General features: G+C 32.0%; 1 protein-coding gene across 1 annotated transcript in view; it reads right to left on the bottom strand.

The window, feature by feature from the left end:
• ROBO2 (roundabout guidance receptor 2) overlaps positions 1-15827 on the bottom strand; it is a 636650-nt gene that overhangs the window by 92869 nt on the left and 527954 nt on the right. The window contains exons 11-14 of the mRNA XM_051990556.1: positions 13776-13857; positions 10628-10790; positions 8714-8880; positions 5080-5201 (exon numbers count right to left, since the gene is read on the bottom strand). Of these exons, the coding sequence (XP_051846516.1) occupies positions 5080-5201; positions 8714-8880; positions 10628-10790; positions 13776-13857 (534 nt within the window). The remainder of the gene's footprint in view (positions 1-5079; positions 5202-8713; positions 8881-10627; positions 10791-13775; positions 13858-15827) is intronic.

Raw genomic sequence — 15827 nt, 5'->3', positions numbered from 1 at the left:
AAGTGGCTTTCTTCAATATATAGTTTTCCATTTCACCAATTGTGTTTCTCAAGTTGTGTTCTTCAGACAATTTCTGTGTTTCCTTTCCAAATTACTCATTTCATCTATTTTTTTTCCTTTTTTTCTCTCTTTTAAGGTCCTTTTGAATTCTTCCAAAAGAGTCTTTGAGTTGGAGACCATATCATATCACTCGTGGAGCCTTCATCTGGAGATATTTTGCCTTTGGTACCATCAGGTTTTTTTTTCTGTGTTTTCCTGTTTTCATAATAGCTATCTAAGTTCAAAACTCTTTTTGCTTTTTTGATCAAAGTTGAAGGTTGAGATCTGCTCCTAGAGCAAAGGGGGATTGTCCCAAATTTCCTCTTAGGATAACAAGGGTTTTGAGCTCTCTGAGGTCAATTCCTCAGTTTCCTTTTTGTGCTTGGTGGGTGTGAACAAGTCCCACTTTCTAAGCTGGAGTTCAGGGCCTTCCATAGTTGTGCTGGATGTCTCACAATTAGTCTTGTGATCCGCTGACTTCTGAATCAGAATTAAGTAGCCAGTGCTGTTGTACTTTGCACAAAGCCTCCCACCAAAGTTTTCATCTATGGGGCCTCTCCACTCTGGATTTCCCTATGCCACACCTGCACTGGGCTACTTCCCTCCATGCCCAATAGCATTTCTGAAATCCTTTCAAGATATCTTCTGCTGGAAATTTGTTACACTCCAAATATAGATGGATTCTGTCATTCTACAATATGTTCAAAGGCTTGATCTGGTGTAGATGCTGAGGAAAGTCAGAAAGAGCTTAGGTAAAGACCTGTCTACTAGTAAAAACCTGTCTACTCTACACCATCTAGGCTCTTCTCTCTCTCCCACCCCACACCTGATATTCTGGATTTTAAGAGTTAGTTTTGAGGGGGTGGAGCCAAGATGGAGGAGAGGACACATAAAATTTTTCTCCTCTACCCTCAAACTATTTTATGAAATTCAGCCTCTGAATTAGTGCTTGACTGTCAGAACCCACAAATATTGGGAATACAACACATTATCAACAGAAGATAATCTTGAAATTCACCAGAAAAAGTCAGTTTTTGCTCACACATGAGGATGGAATGGGGCTAAACCAGGCACAGACTTAGGCAGATAGGCAGTGAGAGCATGGAAAACAGCTGATGCTGAGCAGATCATAGGAGAGTGTGGGGGGATGGTATCTGCAGAAAATCTGGGGGGAGAACTCTATCACAGTGTTGGCTACTCTGCCCTGGCAGCAAGCCAGTAAATTAGCAGAGACACTATAAACACAGAGGGTAATGACTATAACCACCAAACTCTCTTGGGACCTGGCCACACCCACTCAGCACTAGGAGGGATTCAGCACGATCTCAGTGTCTAATTACTAATCCCAGCACAAACACTGCTGTTCCACTGCAACTTCACTGTTACTTCTTGTTGTTTGTAAAGGCAGCTTGGAACTACTTCACTATCCCATAAAAAAGACTGTAGCATTTTTTTGATTTTGGTTTTGGTTTTTTAAATGAGTAAAAAGGCAAAGCAACTCTAATGATAGATAGAGCAGATTTCAAACCTTGAGGAGACTAAAAACAGTCTCTAGATAAAAACCCAAAGATGGATAAGATCTGGCCCTCACCACATAAGGCTCTCATAGAAGAAAGATCTTAAAAGAACAAAAGGTCAAGAATTTCAAGGGAACTAATGAAAACAAAATTAGAAAAAATAACAACAAAATTCATCTAGAAGAACAAAAGGTCAAGAATTTCAAGGGAACTAATGAAAACAAAATCAAAGGAAGGTGGCCTAGTTGTACCTGATCTAAAACTATATTATAAAGCAGTGGTCACCAAAACCATTTGGTAGTGGCTAAGAAACAGACTAGTTGATCAGTGGAATAGGTTAAGTTCACAGACAAAATAGTCAATTAACTACAACAATCTGGTCTTTGACAAATCCAAAGACCCCAAATTTTGTAATAAGAATTCACTATTTGACAAAAACTGATGGGAAAATTGAAAATTAGTATGGCAGGAACAAGACATTATCCCACACTTAACATCATACACCAAGATAAGATCAAAATGCGTTCATGATCTAGGCATAAAGAATGAGATTATAAATAAATTAGAAGAACATAGAATAGTTTGCCTCTCAGACCTGTGCAGGAGGAAGCAATTTGTGACCAAAGAAGAACTAGAGATCATTATGGATCACAAAATAGAAAATTTTGACTATATCAAATTAAAAGGCTTTTGTATAAACAAAACTAATGCAGACAAGATTAGAAGGGAAGCACTGAACTGCAAAAATGTTTTTACAGTTAAAGACTATGATAAAAGCTTCATTTCTAAAATAGAGAATTGACTCTAATTTATAAGAAATCAAGCCATTCTCTAATTGATAAATGGTCAAAGGTTATGAACAGACAATTGTCACATGAAGAAATTGAAATGATTTCTACTCATATAAAAAAGTGTTCCAAATCATTATTGATTAGAGAAATGCATAATAAGACAACTCTGAGATACCACTACATATCTCTCAGATTGGCTAAAATGACAAGAAAAGGTAATGATAAATGTTGGAGGGTATGTGGGAAAACTGGGACTTCTGATGCATTGGTGGTGGAGTTGTGAATGGATCCAAACATTCTGGAGAACAATTTGGAACTATACTCAAAAAGTTATCAAACTGTGCATACCCTTTGATCCAGCAGTGCTACTTCTGGGCTTATATCCCAAAGAGATATTACAGAAGGAAAAGGGACCTGTATGTGCAAAAATGTTTGGGGTAACCCTTTTTGCAGTAGCTAGAAAATGGAAATTGAATGGATGCCTGTCAATTGGAGAATGGCTGAGTAAATTGTGATATATGAATGTTATGGAATATTATTGTTCTGTATGAAATGACCAGCAGGATGAATACAGAGAGGCCTGGAGAGACTTATATGAACTGATGCTAAGTGGAATGAGCAGAACCTGGAGATCGTTATACACTTCAACAACAATAAATACTATATGAGGACCAATTATGATGGAAATGGCTATTTTCAACAACGAGAAGATCCAAATCAGTTCCAATTGATCTGTAATGAATAGAATTTGCTACACCCAGTGAATTAATACTAGGAAATGAGTTTGGACCACAACATAGCATTTCTACTATTTCTATTATTGTTTGCTTGAATTTTTGTTATTCTTCTCAGGTTATTTTTACTTTCTTTCTAAATCTGATTTTTCTTGTTCAACAAGATAAGTGCATAAAAATGTACATATATACATATATGTTGCATTCAACATACATTTTAACATATTTTACATGTATGGGACCACCTGCCATGTAGGGAAGTGTGTTGGGGGAAGGAAGGGAAAAATTGGAACAGATGTTTTTACAAAAGTCAGTGTTGAAAAATTACCCATGCATATGTGTTGGAATCCTCTGCTTGGTTCCAAGACACATGTTTTGTCAATAAAAAGGCATAATAAAATGTAAAAAAGGAATTAGTTTTGATAGGTGAGCATTTTTAGGTTATAACATAAACAATGTTCCATTCTTTTTTTAAAAAGATTAGTTTTACTAAAAAAAAAAAATACTGTTAAAAGGATGGACCTTGGTTTCAGAAAGAAACCTATGATCATTGCAATTAACAATTTCCCACTTATGATCCAGTTCATTTTTCTTTTTCTCTTTAATTATGAGGCAAATTTATTGTGAATGTGTAGTATTGGTCATAACTTTTATCATACTTTACACAATATGAATTTTTCATTCACTTTTTCTTCCTATGTTGATTATTAGGCAAAACTTTTTGGAATAATTATAAATCTCATTTAGAAAGGTCTGAGCATGGAAAAAGTTAACACTTTATTATGGAAATCAGAAGCATCTAGAGATCTTCACCTTTTACACTGAATTTCATATTGTCTGTGACAATGTTGAACATCTTTGGAAAACATATCTCTTTGCTCTATGTTTCACTTATAAATCAGGTGATCACTGAACAGAGTTATGTCTGTTATTTGGTTTCAGGTAATATTGCTTGCTTGAGGTATGTAGAGATATGACTCCAAGTCTACATTATGTTGGAAGAAAGCCTTCAAGGCCAGATTTTGTGTTGATTAAATTTTGCTTTTAAAATAACCAGTAATTGATGTAGGGAGGAAGAATATATTATGCACCATGCTTTTTAGTCAGTTATGAAACTATGAGAAGAAATTACACAAATCATAGTTTGCATAAACCTGCCTCCTCATAACTTAAAAAAAATTAAAATTCTGGATAAATATCATGTAGATTTTTCTCATGAAAATATTGTATCTAAGAAGTAGGCATATGTAGCAACCATTAATGTTTTGTTTTATTTTTTTCTTCAAGAGTATAAAAGGAAATATGGGGACATAAGGTTGGAAAAGCATGTCACTGTGGCATAGTGGATAAAAGGCTGGTCCAGGAGTCAGGAAGACCTAAATTCACTTCTGGTCTTAGACTATACAGGCTGTATAGTCCTGGGCAAGTCACGTAACCCTTTTGACTCAGTTTCCTCATCTGTAAAATAAGCTGGAGAAGGAAATGGCAAACCATTCCAATATCTGGCAAAACTCCAAATGAGGTCATGAAGAGTCAGATACAACTGAAACTAATGGACAACAACAAAACAGAAAAAGAATTTGGAAATGAATATTTATTTGGCATTAGCTTTGTCAGAAAACATTGCATACTCTCTTGTTAAGTTATTTTGCTAGAGTTTTTTGTTGCTGTGCTTTGGTCATTGTAATTCTGAGCTCAGAAAGGCATTTTTTCTACTTTAAAAAAATTACTGATATATTTTGCTTGAGTTGACACATTAGAAAACAAAAAGATGAATTTTCTCATCATATTTACTATAAAATTTCAAAAACTCAACATATTGCACAAAATATGCATGGCATCCAAACTAATATTTTTCCATAAAATTAATATTTTTATTTCATTAGATAGCTTTTCTTTGATTTACCAAATAATTTACTTTTAGTATGGTGCTTCAATTAAATTAAGATGAGGAATACCAAAAAAAAAGAATTATTTATGTAGTTATAGTTCACTTACAGTCCATGTGACTTGAACTGTGGTAGGAGTCAACACAACAGGATTATGAAGACGTACAATGATATCCCCCAATTCTTTCTGTACTTGTCTGTGATCTACTCCTTGTGCTGGTGGGCTTATATCTGTTGGTACAAAAAAAATCCCAAAGAGTATTTTTTACAGTAAATTATAGAATCAGTTTCACAGCACTATATTTGCTTAAAGATCTGATATAACCTGGAATTATAAAATGGATTATTGAATATATTTAACTTTATCTTCATATAATATCTTGTTAGACAATGTGCTGACATAAAAGTCATCCTTACTTTCATTAGAAGGTTTAATTTCCACAATGAAAAAACATGTTTTAAGCAGAGGTATTGAGGTAAATATTTTCTTAAAAATGAACAAGATACCAGTTAAAATATTTTGTAATAATATTTATCCCATAACAGTAGAGAGGATTTTGCTTACTGAGAAGTCATTTCTACTCGAATTGGAATTTCAAGGACAAGCTATTCCCTATTAATAAATATAGCAGTTTGGAAAAGTAAATTAATTCCTTAGGCAACCATTGATGTTTATTTAGCACATTAATAAATTCAAAAATATTGTAACTATGATATAAAAAATAAATAACATGAAAAGGAAAGATAGCTGATCTGAATTTATTGGTATGTAATGTATGTTTGTGTGCACACTGAGCATGTGTGAGTGTGTGTGTGTCTATGATATACACACACACATATGTATATACATACATATACATATGTGTGTGTGTGTGTATACACACACACACACACACACACATATATGGATATAAGTGGGGGAAAGGTTGATGGGTTGGAATAAAAGTTTGGTGGAGACACCCTGCACCTGGTTTGTCCCAACAGAAGTAGTGATTTAATTAAGAATATTATAGTTCTCTGGAAACATTAACAACAAAAATGGAGATAATGAGTTTGATTATTGATCTCCTCTGCATCACATAGATTCATGTTTATTATCCATTTATATTACTTTTTTCTACACTGTACATCAATATATATCAAAAGTATGCATATACTTTTGATTTCATGTTAGAAAAAATAACTCCTATAAAACAAAGCAAATTATATAAAATAAAAATATATATAAAATGATTTCCCAATTATTAATTTTAAATATATAAATTTGCAACTATTCTACAATAGAAATTTAGCTTAAAATTATCTTATGATATGTTTTTAGATATTGTATTTTAGGAAACAATGTATTTAAGAAAATACAAATTATTTGCTTTCATATTATTTTTATATTACACGTTGTTATATTCTTCATAATATTGTAAAATTAGAATCTTGTTATTTCATTAAAAATAGATTGCACTCAACTATGGAGATAGCATAGCAGTTTTTTTCTGATTTTAATTTCCCTGTGCTTGCATGAATAATAAAGCTATCTAAATTTACTTGATAACTGTGAAAACAATTCACATTTCTTCTAGTTAATTAATATTAATGTTTTGTAGTGTGCATCATCCCATATGCTAATGCTGGCTTTTACCTGAAGTCCAGGTATTTGTTTCTTATAGAAATAAAACTAAGAGATGTTTAGATCTCATTATGGGTAACTTTTGAAAATTCAATTAAATGAAAAGGTCATTTTTAATGTATTTTAATGCTCAAATCATATCTTGTGTCAACTGTAGCAGTGCCTTGATTACAGTGTAATTGTATACAATGTACACAATTCAAAAAAAAAGTTGGCATTCAGACAAAAATCATGGATTTTCTTATTAGAGATTTATTAAAAGTATATTTACTTTGCATCTTCATTGTATTAAAACACACAAGAACAAAAACTACTTTTGGTAGCTTTGTTTCAACTCTTTTCACTAAAAAGTTATTCTAGCTTTAAGTGTCTTTAGTAAAAAGCAGAACTGAAGCAGAACCTGACAAATATTTCTCAATTTAATTATATAACATAAATATGCAATTTTTTCAAATCACAAATACAAACACATAAACATAAACATTGATGCAAAATTTCCAATCTTCTGTGATACATATGATCTATATTATGTAATCTATAAAATAGCCATTTTTATTCAAGTAAATTAAATACTTTAATACACTGTAATTGTCAAAGTTACGATGTCAATTTCTTTTCTTACATTTCAGGTTCAATGATTTAATTTACTCATTGAAGACAGTAATATGGAATTAGGTGTGTATCCTGGTAAAGATGAAATATTACCATTATTCACATCTTTAAATTCCTTGATGTGCCTTTTCTTTCTACCTAACTAGGCTCTTAATTATAGAAAATTAATCACATGCCTGTTTAATGAATAATAGAAAATGACTTTTCCCTCCTTTGACCCTCATGTCAGTAACTTTAAAAAATCACATGATTTATTTTACTTGAATACTGTAAGCAACTATTATCCCTTATAATTGCATGCTAGTTACTATCATTGCAACACTATAATTATAATAATATCTTATGCTTGTGTGGTGCTTTTCAGAGGATAAAAATGCCATTTTGCATTATATTCTGTAAAAGAACAAGAAAAAATTTTACAAATAGAAAACAACCCCTTCTTAATAGATATATGCAATAAAAAGTGATAAGCTCATCTTTATATTAAATAAATATATTCATTTTGTGGCTAGTAAGGACTCATTAAGTAAAATCATAAAATGTGTCATAAAAATAATGGAGGAAAGTTTTGACATCTGGACCACAAGTTTCTCAGTAAAGGCAAAATCTCTGATTAAAATGGAGTAGAACCTATTCTCATACCATTCTATATCAAGGTAGTATATTAAGGAAGAAAAAGCTTCATTTTTTCCATAATATGTAGGTGGCTTCGGCAATGTTTCATAACTCTCAGCCCATCTTCTCACACAATTTTCTCCTTTCCCCCCACATTGCTGCCAGTAGTAAAGATATATATTATTTTACTATTTTTCCATCCGTATAACTTTCCAGACAAAAATATCTTTGTCTGACTATAATTCCTTTATATATGTGATCATCACTATTAGAATATAAACTCAAGATACAGCTAGATGGCTCAATGGCTAGAGCAATCACTCTGGAATCAGACAATACATGAGTTCAATCAGACCTTAAACACTTGATGAAGCTATGTGATCCTGGGTGAATCACTTAACACCAAATAACTTGAAAAAAGAATATATGCTTGTTGGGGGAGGGACCTTTTTCCACTTTTATATTTTTGTCTCCAGCACATAACACAATGGTGGGTTTTATAAGTGCTTTTCCATTCATTATCTGGGCAACTTAGGTGATAAAAATTTCCTTTATTGTAATCATGTATAAGTGAGGGGTAGATGGCATAGAGTAAGTATTTCTTCTTTCCTCTGTTCCTAAAAGTCTTCATCTTTGGCTTCCCTTTTTCTGCGGAATCCTGGCCAAAGAATGTAAAACCAAATGTTTATGCAACTAGGCCTGAGAGAGGCAAAATACTGTGCCAAAATATAAAGTCTATTTCTTAATCATAGAGTCAAGCCTAATGAATAAATACTAAAAACTATGAGATATTCATTTATCCTTGGTCCATATTTAACTGATTTATTTATAAATTCATGCAAAATTTATCTTTCTAAACATCATGAATAAAGTCTGCTGTTTCCAAAATTACCTTGTGTGCGCACAGGATCTGACATGGGGCTAGGGTCACTAAGACCCTGAGAGTTGATAGCTCTCACCATGAACAAGTAGATTGTATTGGGTCGCAGTCCTTTTACAGTGTACAATGTCGTCTTTACATGGTTTGCCACAGTTTGCCAGCTATTGCTCACTGATTGGCTGAAATGAAATTGAAGATTTACATTTCAAGCATAGAAAAAAAGGCACAAAAAATGGGGTTGGATTTCAATGATAAAGTTTAATGGTTGGAAATTAAAATAAAATATGACAAATAATAAAACACAAACCATTTGGAGTTTTCAGCTTAGTAAATGAAATGGTCTAATGAATTCAGATAATTCCACAACAAAGCAAAGCCCATCTAACAAAAGCACCATGCACAAAATAAATAAATAAATAAATAAATAAAATAAACTCAACCCAAGAGATGGGACAGCCTTTGTTAAATATTCTGCAGCCACTAAATGAACACCTGTAAAAGGAAAGGGGTGGGGATAGGGACTAAAAATCACAACATCAATTCTGAAGAAATATTACCCTCTTAAATATATGCAAAGATGTGTGCATTTTATAAATATTTTTACACACACACACAAACACACATACACACACACACACATATATATATACCTTTGAAAGAATTAACCTGTAGAACTAATACATGGACTACAGAGTAAATTATGCAAACATATTTTCCTGTTATAAGTTGTGTTCTCTTTGCATCAAATTCACATGCAACATTATAATAGAACCTTCTAAAACTATACATCTGTAAAAGAAGAAAGGGAGTGGAGAGTAAATATTGCTTTCCATACTTATATTTTTAATAAATTATACATTACATAGTTTATTTTGATCTCTCTGAATGGTGAAATAGCTTTAAATTTAAGAGCAAAGAGCCATTCCACAATATTCACATGTCATTTTAACACTTTATGCAATGTTAAAAGGTTTTTCTATTAACAAAGAAGAAAGAATCTGCTTTAAAAAGATAGCTTCCAAATGTTTGTTTTTCAGAAGACATGGTACACCAAAATATTAAAACTATTAAAAGGCAATTCCAATTTTTCAAAAGCATCTATTTGTTATTAAGAAAATGCTAAAAAAGTAGAGACAAAAAGTTTTAGCTAAGAAAATTCATAAAATTCAAGGTTTGAAATATGAAAATGAAAATTGTATTTGTTTTCTAGTTTGTCTCAGAAAATAACACATAGATAGATATGCACATCTATCACTCTTTATATAGATATAGAAAATAAACAGGTTAAATCTGAACACTTAAAATAATTTTATCTATTCCCCAAAAGTATATATAATTTAACTACCATTTTAAAACTTCCACGCACTTTATAAGTATGCTTTTGAAGATAAATATTTCATATATTTTCATTATTTTATTTTACTATCTGCTTAGTAACTAGTTTCTTAGCAAGAAACCAGATTCTTCTGCTTATAGATGTAACACACACATGTGTTCTATCTATCTATCTATCTATCTAATCTATTTGTCTACCTATCTATACTAGAATGTACCTAATCTTCAACTATTTTTTCCCAATTAACTGGTTCTAATGCAATCTTAAGATATTATATGATTAGACTAAAGAAGAAAAAAAAAACAATTGTGTTGATGGGTAATCAACTATATCCTTGCAAACCTGAAGGCACAGGCAAATGCTCATTTTCTTTCCTGTTTATAAATAGTTTGTTAGTGGAAACAAGAACAAAGTCTCATTTTTGACTTGTACATCATCAGAAATAAGATCTCTATATGATTTTGTTAAATTATTAGTTTTTCATATAACATCACTATTATGCCTAAAAATATACATTTACTATAGTTATTATTACTTAAAGGTTTTTTTTTTTCTTTTAAGGACATTAAAAAGTAAAATTGTTCACATACCTAAAGGCCTCAATGATATATGCATTAGTTGGTAGGCTTCCAGGACTTCCTGGCTGCCAGGATAAGGTGACACTATTTTTACTGACATCAGTAACCTGAGGTTTGGAAGGTGATCCAGGTAGGTCATTTAAATCATATTTTTTACTGATTGTTGCTTCAGATTCTGTAAGGAGTCAAATATAAATTAGTTAACTTTTACTTGTTTATTACATAGTGCTGTTAAAAGATATCAATGTGCCTTCCCCACACTTATATCCTGTTTATGATATTATCTGCCAACCCCTCTAGTTCTGTGCATTCCTTTTGCTCAAAGGATAGATCCTCCATGAGGCATTTCCTATTCACTGAAGTAGTAAATAATCTTTTCTTTCTCTGAACTCTAACTCTATACTTTTCATCATACTCAGAATAATAGGATCATAGATTTAGAGTTAGATGGTGCTTCAAAGGGCATCTACCCTAAATATGCCATTTACAGATGATACAATTGAAGAACAGAGTTTAAGTGACTTATTCAAAGTGAAACAGGTAGTAAAAATGAGAAATAGTATTTTAACCCAGGTCCTCGGACTCCAGGATTCTTCTATATACCATGTTATTAACTCTTCCTCTTATGTTTTTTTTTTGGATTAAAATTATTTTTTGTCATATCCTTCCACCCAGCTCCATTAGAATATAAACTCATAGAGGGCAGGGATAACAACCTTAAAGAAAATAAACATAACAGCTATTTACAAAAACAAGCAATTATATACCAATTGTAATTCTTTTAATTTGCAAAACCTTTGCTCTTTAACAAGATATAAAGAAATTTGTGTTTTTCTTTTTTCAGCTGCCATTTTTGACACATTTCTTTTCCTCTTTCCTTTCTCCCTTCCTTCCTTTTTTTCTTTTATAATTGCAGAGAGCATGCTGATATTTTTTTTTACTTACACAGTACACAGCTTACTGGTTTTAAGCTTGCTTTTACTAACTCTTCCCCCAACTTTTTTTTTTAATCAGTCACTACACAACCATGTCTGTCTGAATTTGGTGAGGTTGTGTTTTTATTTAAATGAAATAATTTGATTTTATTTCTTTTGAATCTTAGATTAAGCACAATGCTCTACAGTTGTGATCTTTTCTGTAACTGATTTTGTCATCTAATATTAGCTATCTATCTTACAGTTTGGGATTATCTATAAATTTGATAAGCATAATATCTAGTGCCTTAATACAAGTCATTGATAAAAAATTTAAACTGCATAAGGCCAACCACAATTGCTCTAGTATTTCACTGGAAATTTCCTGACATTCTGATACTGAATCATTAGCAACTAGAGTCCTCCTTGAGTTTGAAACTATCCAGTCAATTTTGAATAATCTAATTTTATAATCTTTCTGTGTTCTCCATAAAAGTGTTACTTTCTTTAAAATAAAAAGCTTTGCAAAACTATATCCAAAACATTTTGACCATCTACTAGTTAATTACTACAGTCAAGAAGGAAGTGAAATTACTCTAGCATGTTCTGTTGTTGATAAAGTTATGATGACTCTTTCTAAGCAGCATTTTCTGTTACAAATTTTAATTATCTCCTTAGTGATCCATTTTAGAATTTCTCCAGGAACCCAAGTCAAGCTGTGCTATATTTAAAAAAAAATTTCTTCTTTTTATTTTTTAAATTAGTACATTTATTCTTCCTTAGTTTATTGCTACTACTACCATTTTCCATATGTAATAGGATCATATCAAATATGATAATCTTTCAGAAATCAATTCTGTCCATTCTTTTAGTACCAAAAGATGTTTTTCTGAGCCCAAAGATATGAACTAAGCAAGAGCAACAAGATTCTCTCTTATTATCTCCTTGCTTATTTTGGAATCCAACTACCTATTATCCATTTTTCATTCTATCATTTCCTGTGCAAAGGTCGTTCTCAAATTAAGCACCTCTGCAATTTCCCTTTTGTAAATTAACATTGCCATACTCCAATCAGAGGTCCTATCCATCTTCCTCCGGCCAATATTCTTTTTTGTTGTCCTTAGATTCCCTCATTCTGAGTTTGAGAATTCCTGCTACCAGTTTTACTAGATCATGGCAAGCTTTTATAATCTTTTTTTTTTTTTCTGAAGCAATTGGGGTTAAGTGACTTGCCCAGGGTCACACAGCTAGGTTTGTCTGACACCAGATTTGAACTCAGTTCCTCCTGAATTCAGGGTTGGTACTCTATCCACTGTGCCACCAAGTTGCCACTCTTATAATCTTTTTAGTTAATTCTTTTCTTCTATCTTCAGTAAATTTCTTTCTAAAAGCTTGTTTGTTGTATCCCCTTTGTATTCATATCACTCCCTTCATAAAATTTCATTTTTGTCTTCAGAATTTCTTAAGCATCTCCTATCTCTCCTGGACTGACTTCCTTGTAGCATTTCAGTCCATGGGTACTACCTACTAGCTCTCTTAGATCAACTCACATTGACATATTATATTTTCCGTAGGTCTACAACTTTTGGACTTAAAAAAAACTAACTTGACAACTTCCAGTGCCTAAGACAGTGTTCCGTAACACAGTGATATTTAATATATAGATATATAGATATTTCTATAAGTGCTATCTTTTAAATAGTTACATACAGATTCTGATTAATTACTTTGGTAAACAATTTGATGGAAAGTATGGCAATACAAAAAGAAGAAATCTGAGGTCTTTGGCCTAAATGCACTTATAATATCTGATACTTATTTTTACTTAATTAATATTAAGACAGAACTTTGATAAAATCATTTCCGGTATTTTCTTCATAATCACAGATCATGACCTCTCTAAACTTTCTCACAGGATCACTTTGTATTTCTAACAATTTAAAAAATGTCTGTCAATCCCTCTCTGCTCCCTCCCTTCTAAAATATCAATGTACTGAGGTCAATCTTCTGGTGATGAGGCTTTCTTCGTGTAAATAGGATGGTATTTAGACAACAAATCACAATCTATACTTCATCCTATCTAATGGAAGCTATTAGAACAGAAATTTGAAAAGCTTCAAGTTTTTGGAACATTAGAGTAGTACTTTAATGGAAGCCCTATTTGATTAAAGTTATTTAATCAGGAATAATTTTTATGACCCCAGATTTTGAGTTTGCTACTGTCAAGGCTTTCTCTAGAAACTCACCAGTTACATCTAAAACAGCACTCCATGATGTCTCTCCACTTGAACTTGTAGCCACGCATGTGTAAGTGCCAGTATCAGAAACCTTTAGTGCAAAAAATAAAAGGGGGAGGAAGGCTAGTACATGTAACTTTTCTAGATAAATATTACATTTCAATTAAGGTAACCTTTAATTCCTTAAAGTAAATAATATACATTTGTCAGCCTGTTAACAAGACAAATAATATGATAAAAGAACAAAGAAATTTTCAGATATCAAAATTTAAAGTTTGTTTTCATCATATTTCTGCAAATGATTTTTAAAATAATATGACACAACCACATTATGTTTCACCTTACCCCACCACATATTCTGTTAAACTATGACATAATATCTATTTATATAATAATTTTGAATATTTGTATGTTTACTTGCTGTCTTTAAACTATCTGTATTTTTTTTCTTTCTCATTATACATGATTATTATCTTCATCTCCTAATAGCAATTTGCAAAGATAATTCATCTTATAACATTTAAAAATTCAGAATAATATTTTCTCAAAATAGGAACATGAACTGATGCCATAAGTTATTTCAATAAACCTGTAAATAAAATAATATACCTCAAACAAATTACAATGAGATAGACTTTGGCATATATGAAATAGGTAAATCACTTTTTTTTTCTTGTTACTTTCTATTTTCTTTAAACAAATGGAAATGCATGAAGATGGAATTAAAGAAGACACGTGGGAGAAGATTAGGACAAGTCTTTTGCTTGAAAAATCTTAAGAATTTCAACTTCATCCTAGATCCAGGAAATTTGACTGTTGTCTCTGAACCTTCCCAGAAGCTTCCCAGAGATTCATGTGTCAGCTTGAATCTAGGCAACTTGTCTCAGGCCTATTTAGTCCAGATATTTTCCAGCTCTGGGAGTCTTTTGTGAATCTGGCTCAAAGTGAACTGCAAGTTCTGGTCTCTTAATTTTATTCCTTCACTCTATATTATTGTACTTCTTTAGTCTGTATTATTGTCTTGCCTACTGTGTCATGGACCTTCTGAATTTTCTTGAAATTACCTCTCTTAAAGTAGCTCTCTCCAGCCACTAATATTTGTTTGGACTTGCTCCTCAATAATTAGCACATTCCAATATTCTCATAATCTCTTTATCCCATTGACCCTGAATCTTTGGTTTGTCAAGTTTAAATTTTATCATCCATAACTGCATAGACCCTTCCTCCCAACTTCTTCAAAACTAAATTTCTCAAAACACATCTAATTATTTCTTCCACTGTCCTTTCTGGAATTCTTGCTCAATAATTTAATAACTTGTTTTATCTCACAATTTCTTAATTCCAATACTATACTTGCCCTATATACTCCCTCATCATCTTATTCATGGGCAGCCTGGCATATGAATGATTCCAAAAAGATCTTGAATGGATCGAATAGGTTTTTAATTAGATTAAGAGATTCCCTCTTCTGTAGCTTAATGAGACACTGCAACACAGGCTCATCTTTTTAGTACTGGTTAATTTTCAGTTTTTTCTGTGATTCACTGGTTGAGGTCAAAGGAGTCAGATTTCACTATTATGATCAGTCTCTCTCTACCACCACCATTACTCACTCTCAATAAATTACTCTACTCAATAAATTTTTAAAAATATTTATATACCTACTATGTGCTAGGCACTGTGTTCCTTGGTAAGTAATACGATGTTCACTCCCAGGTCCACAGTTTTTTTTTTTTTTCTCCTATTTGACTTCTACCTTAACTGTAGGAAATTAATATTCAAAATCTCTTCAATTCTCTTCAAGCCATTTAGGTCTATTTCTCCCCTCAACTATGACCCTTGACTTACAGAAAAGTTGAGGATAGCAGATGAGGCCTTCCTCTTCTTTCTTCCTTATTTTCCCCTTTTAGTTCTTTCTTCTCCATTTTCCCTCAGGAAGGAAGACATTCTCCTTTGACAAATAAACTCCTCTACATACATTTGTTCCCATCTTTTACATCACATTATTACCTCTATTATCTTGATTCCCTTTAATTGTTAGTCTTTTCCATGTTATTTACC

Source organism: Antechinus flavipes, chromosome 3 (assembly GCF_016432865.1).
Source record: "Antechinus flavipes isolate AdamAnt ecotype Samford, QLD, Australia chromosome 3, AdamAnt_v2, whole genome shotgun sequence".
Classification (NCBI taxonomy): domain Eukaryota; kingdom Metazoa; phylum Chordata; class Mammalia; order Dasyuromorphia; family Dasyuridae; genus Antechinus; species Antechinus flavipes.
The sequence above is the reverse complement of the archived record's forward strand: the minus strand, read 5'-3'. Positions and strand labels throughout refer to the sequence as shown.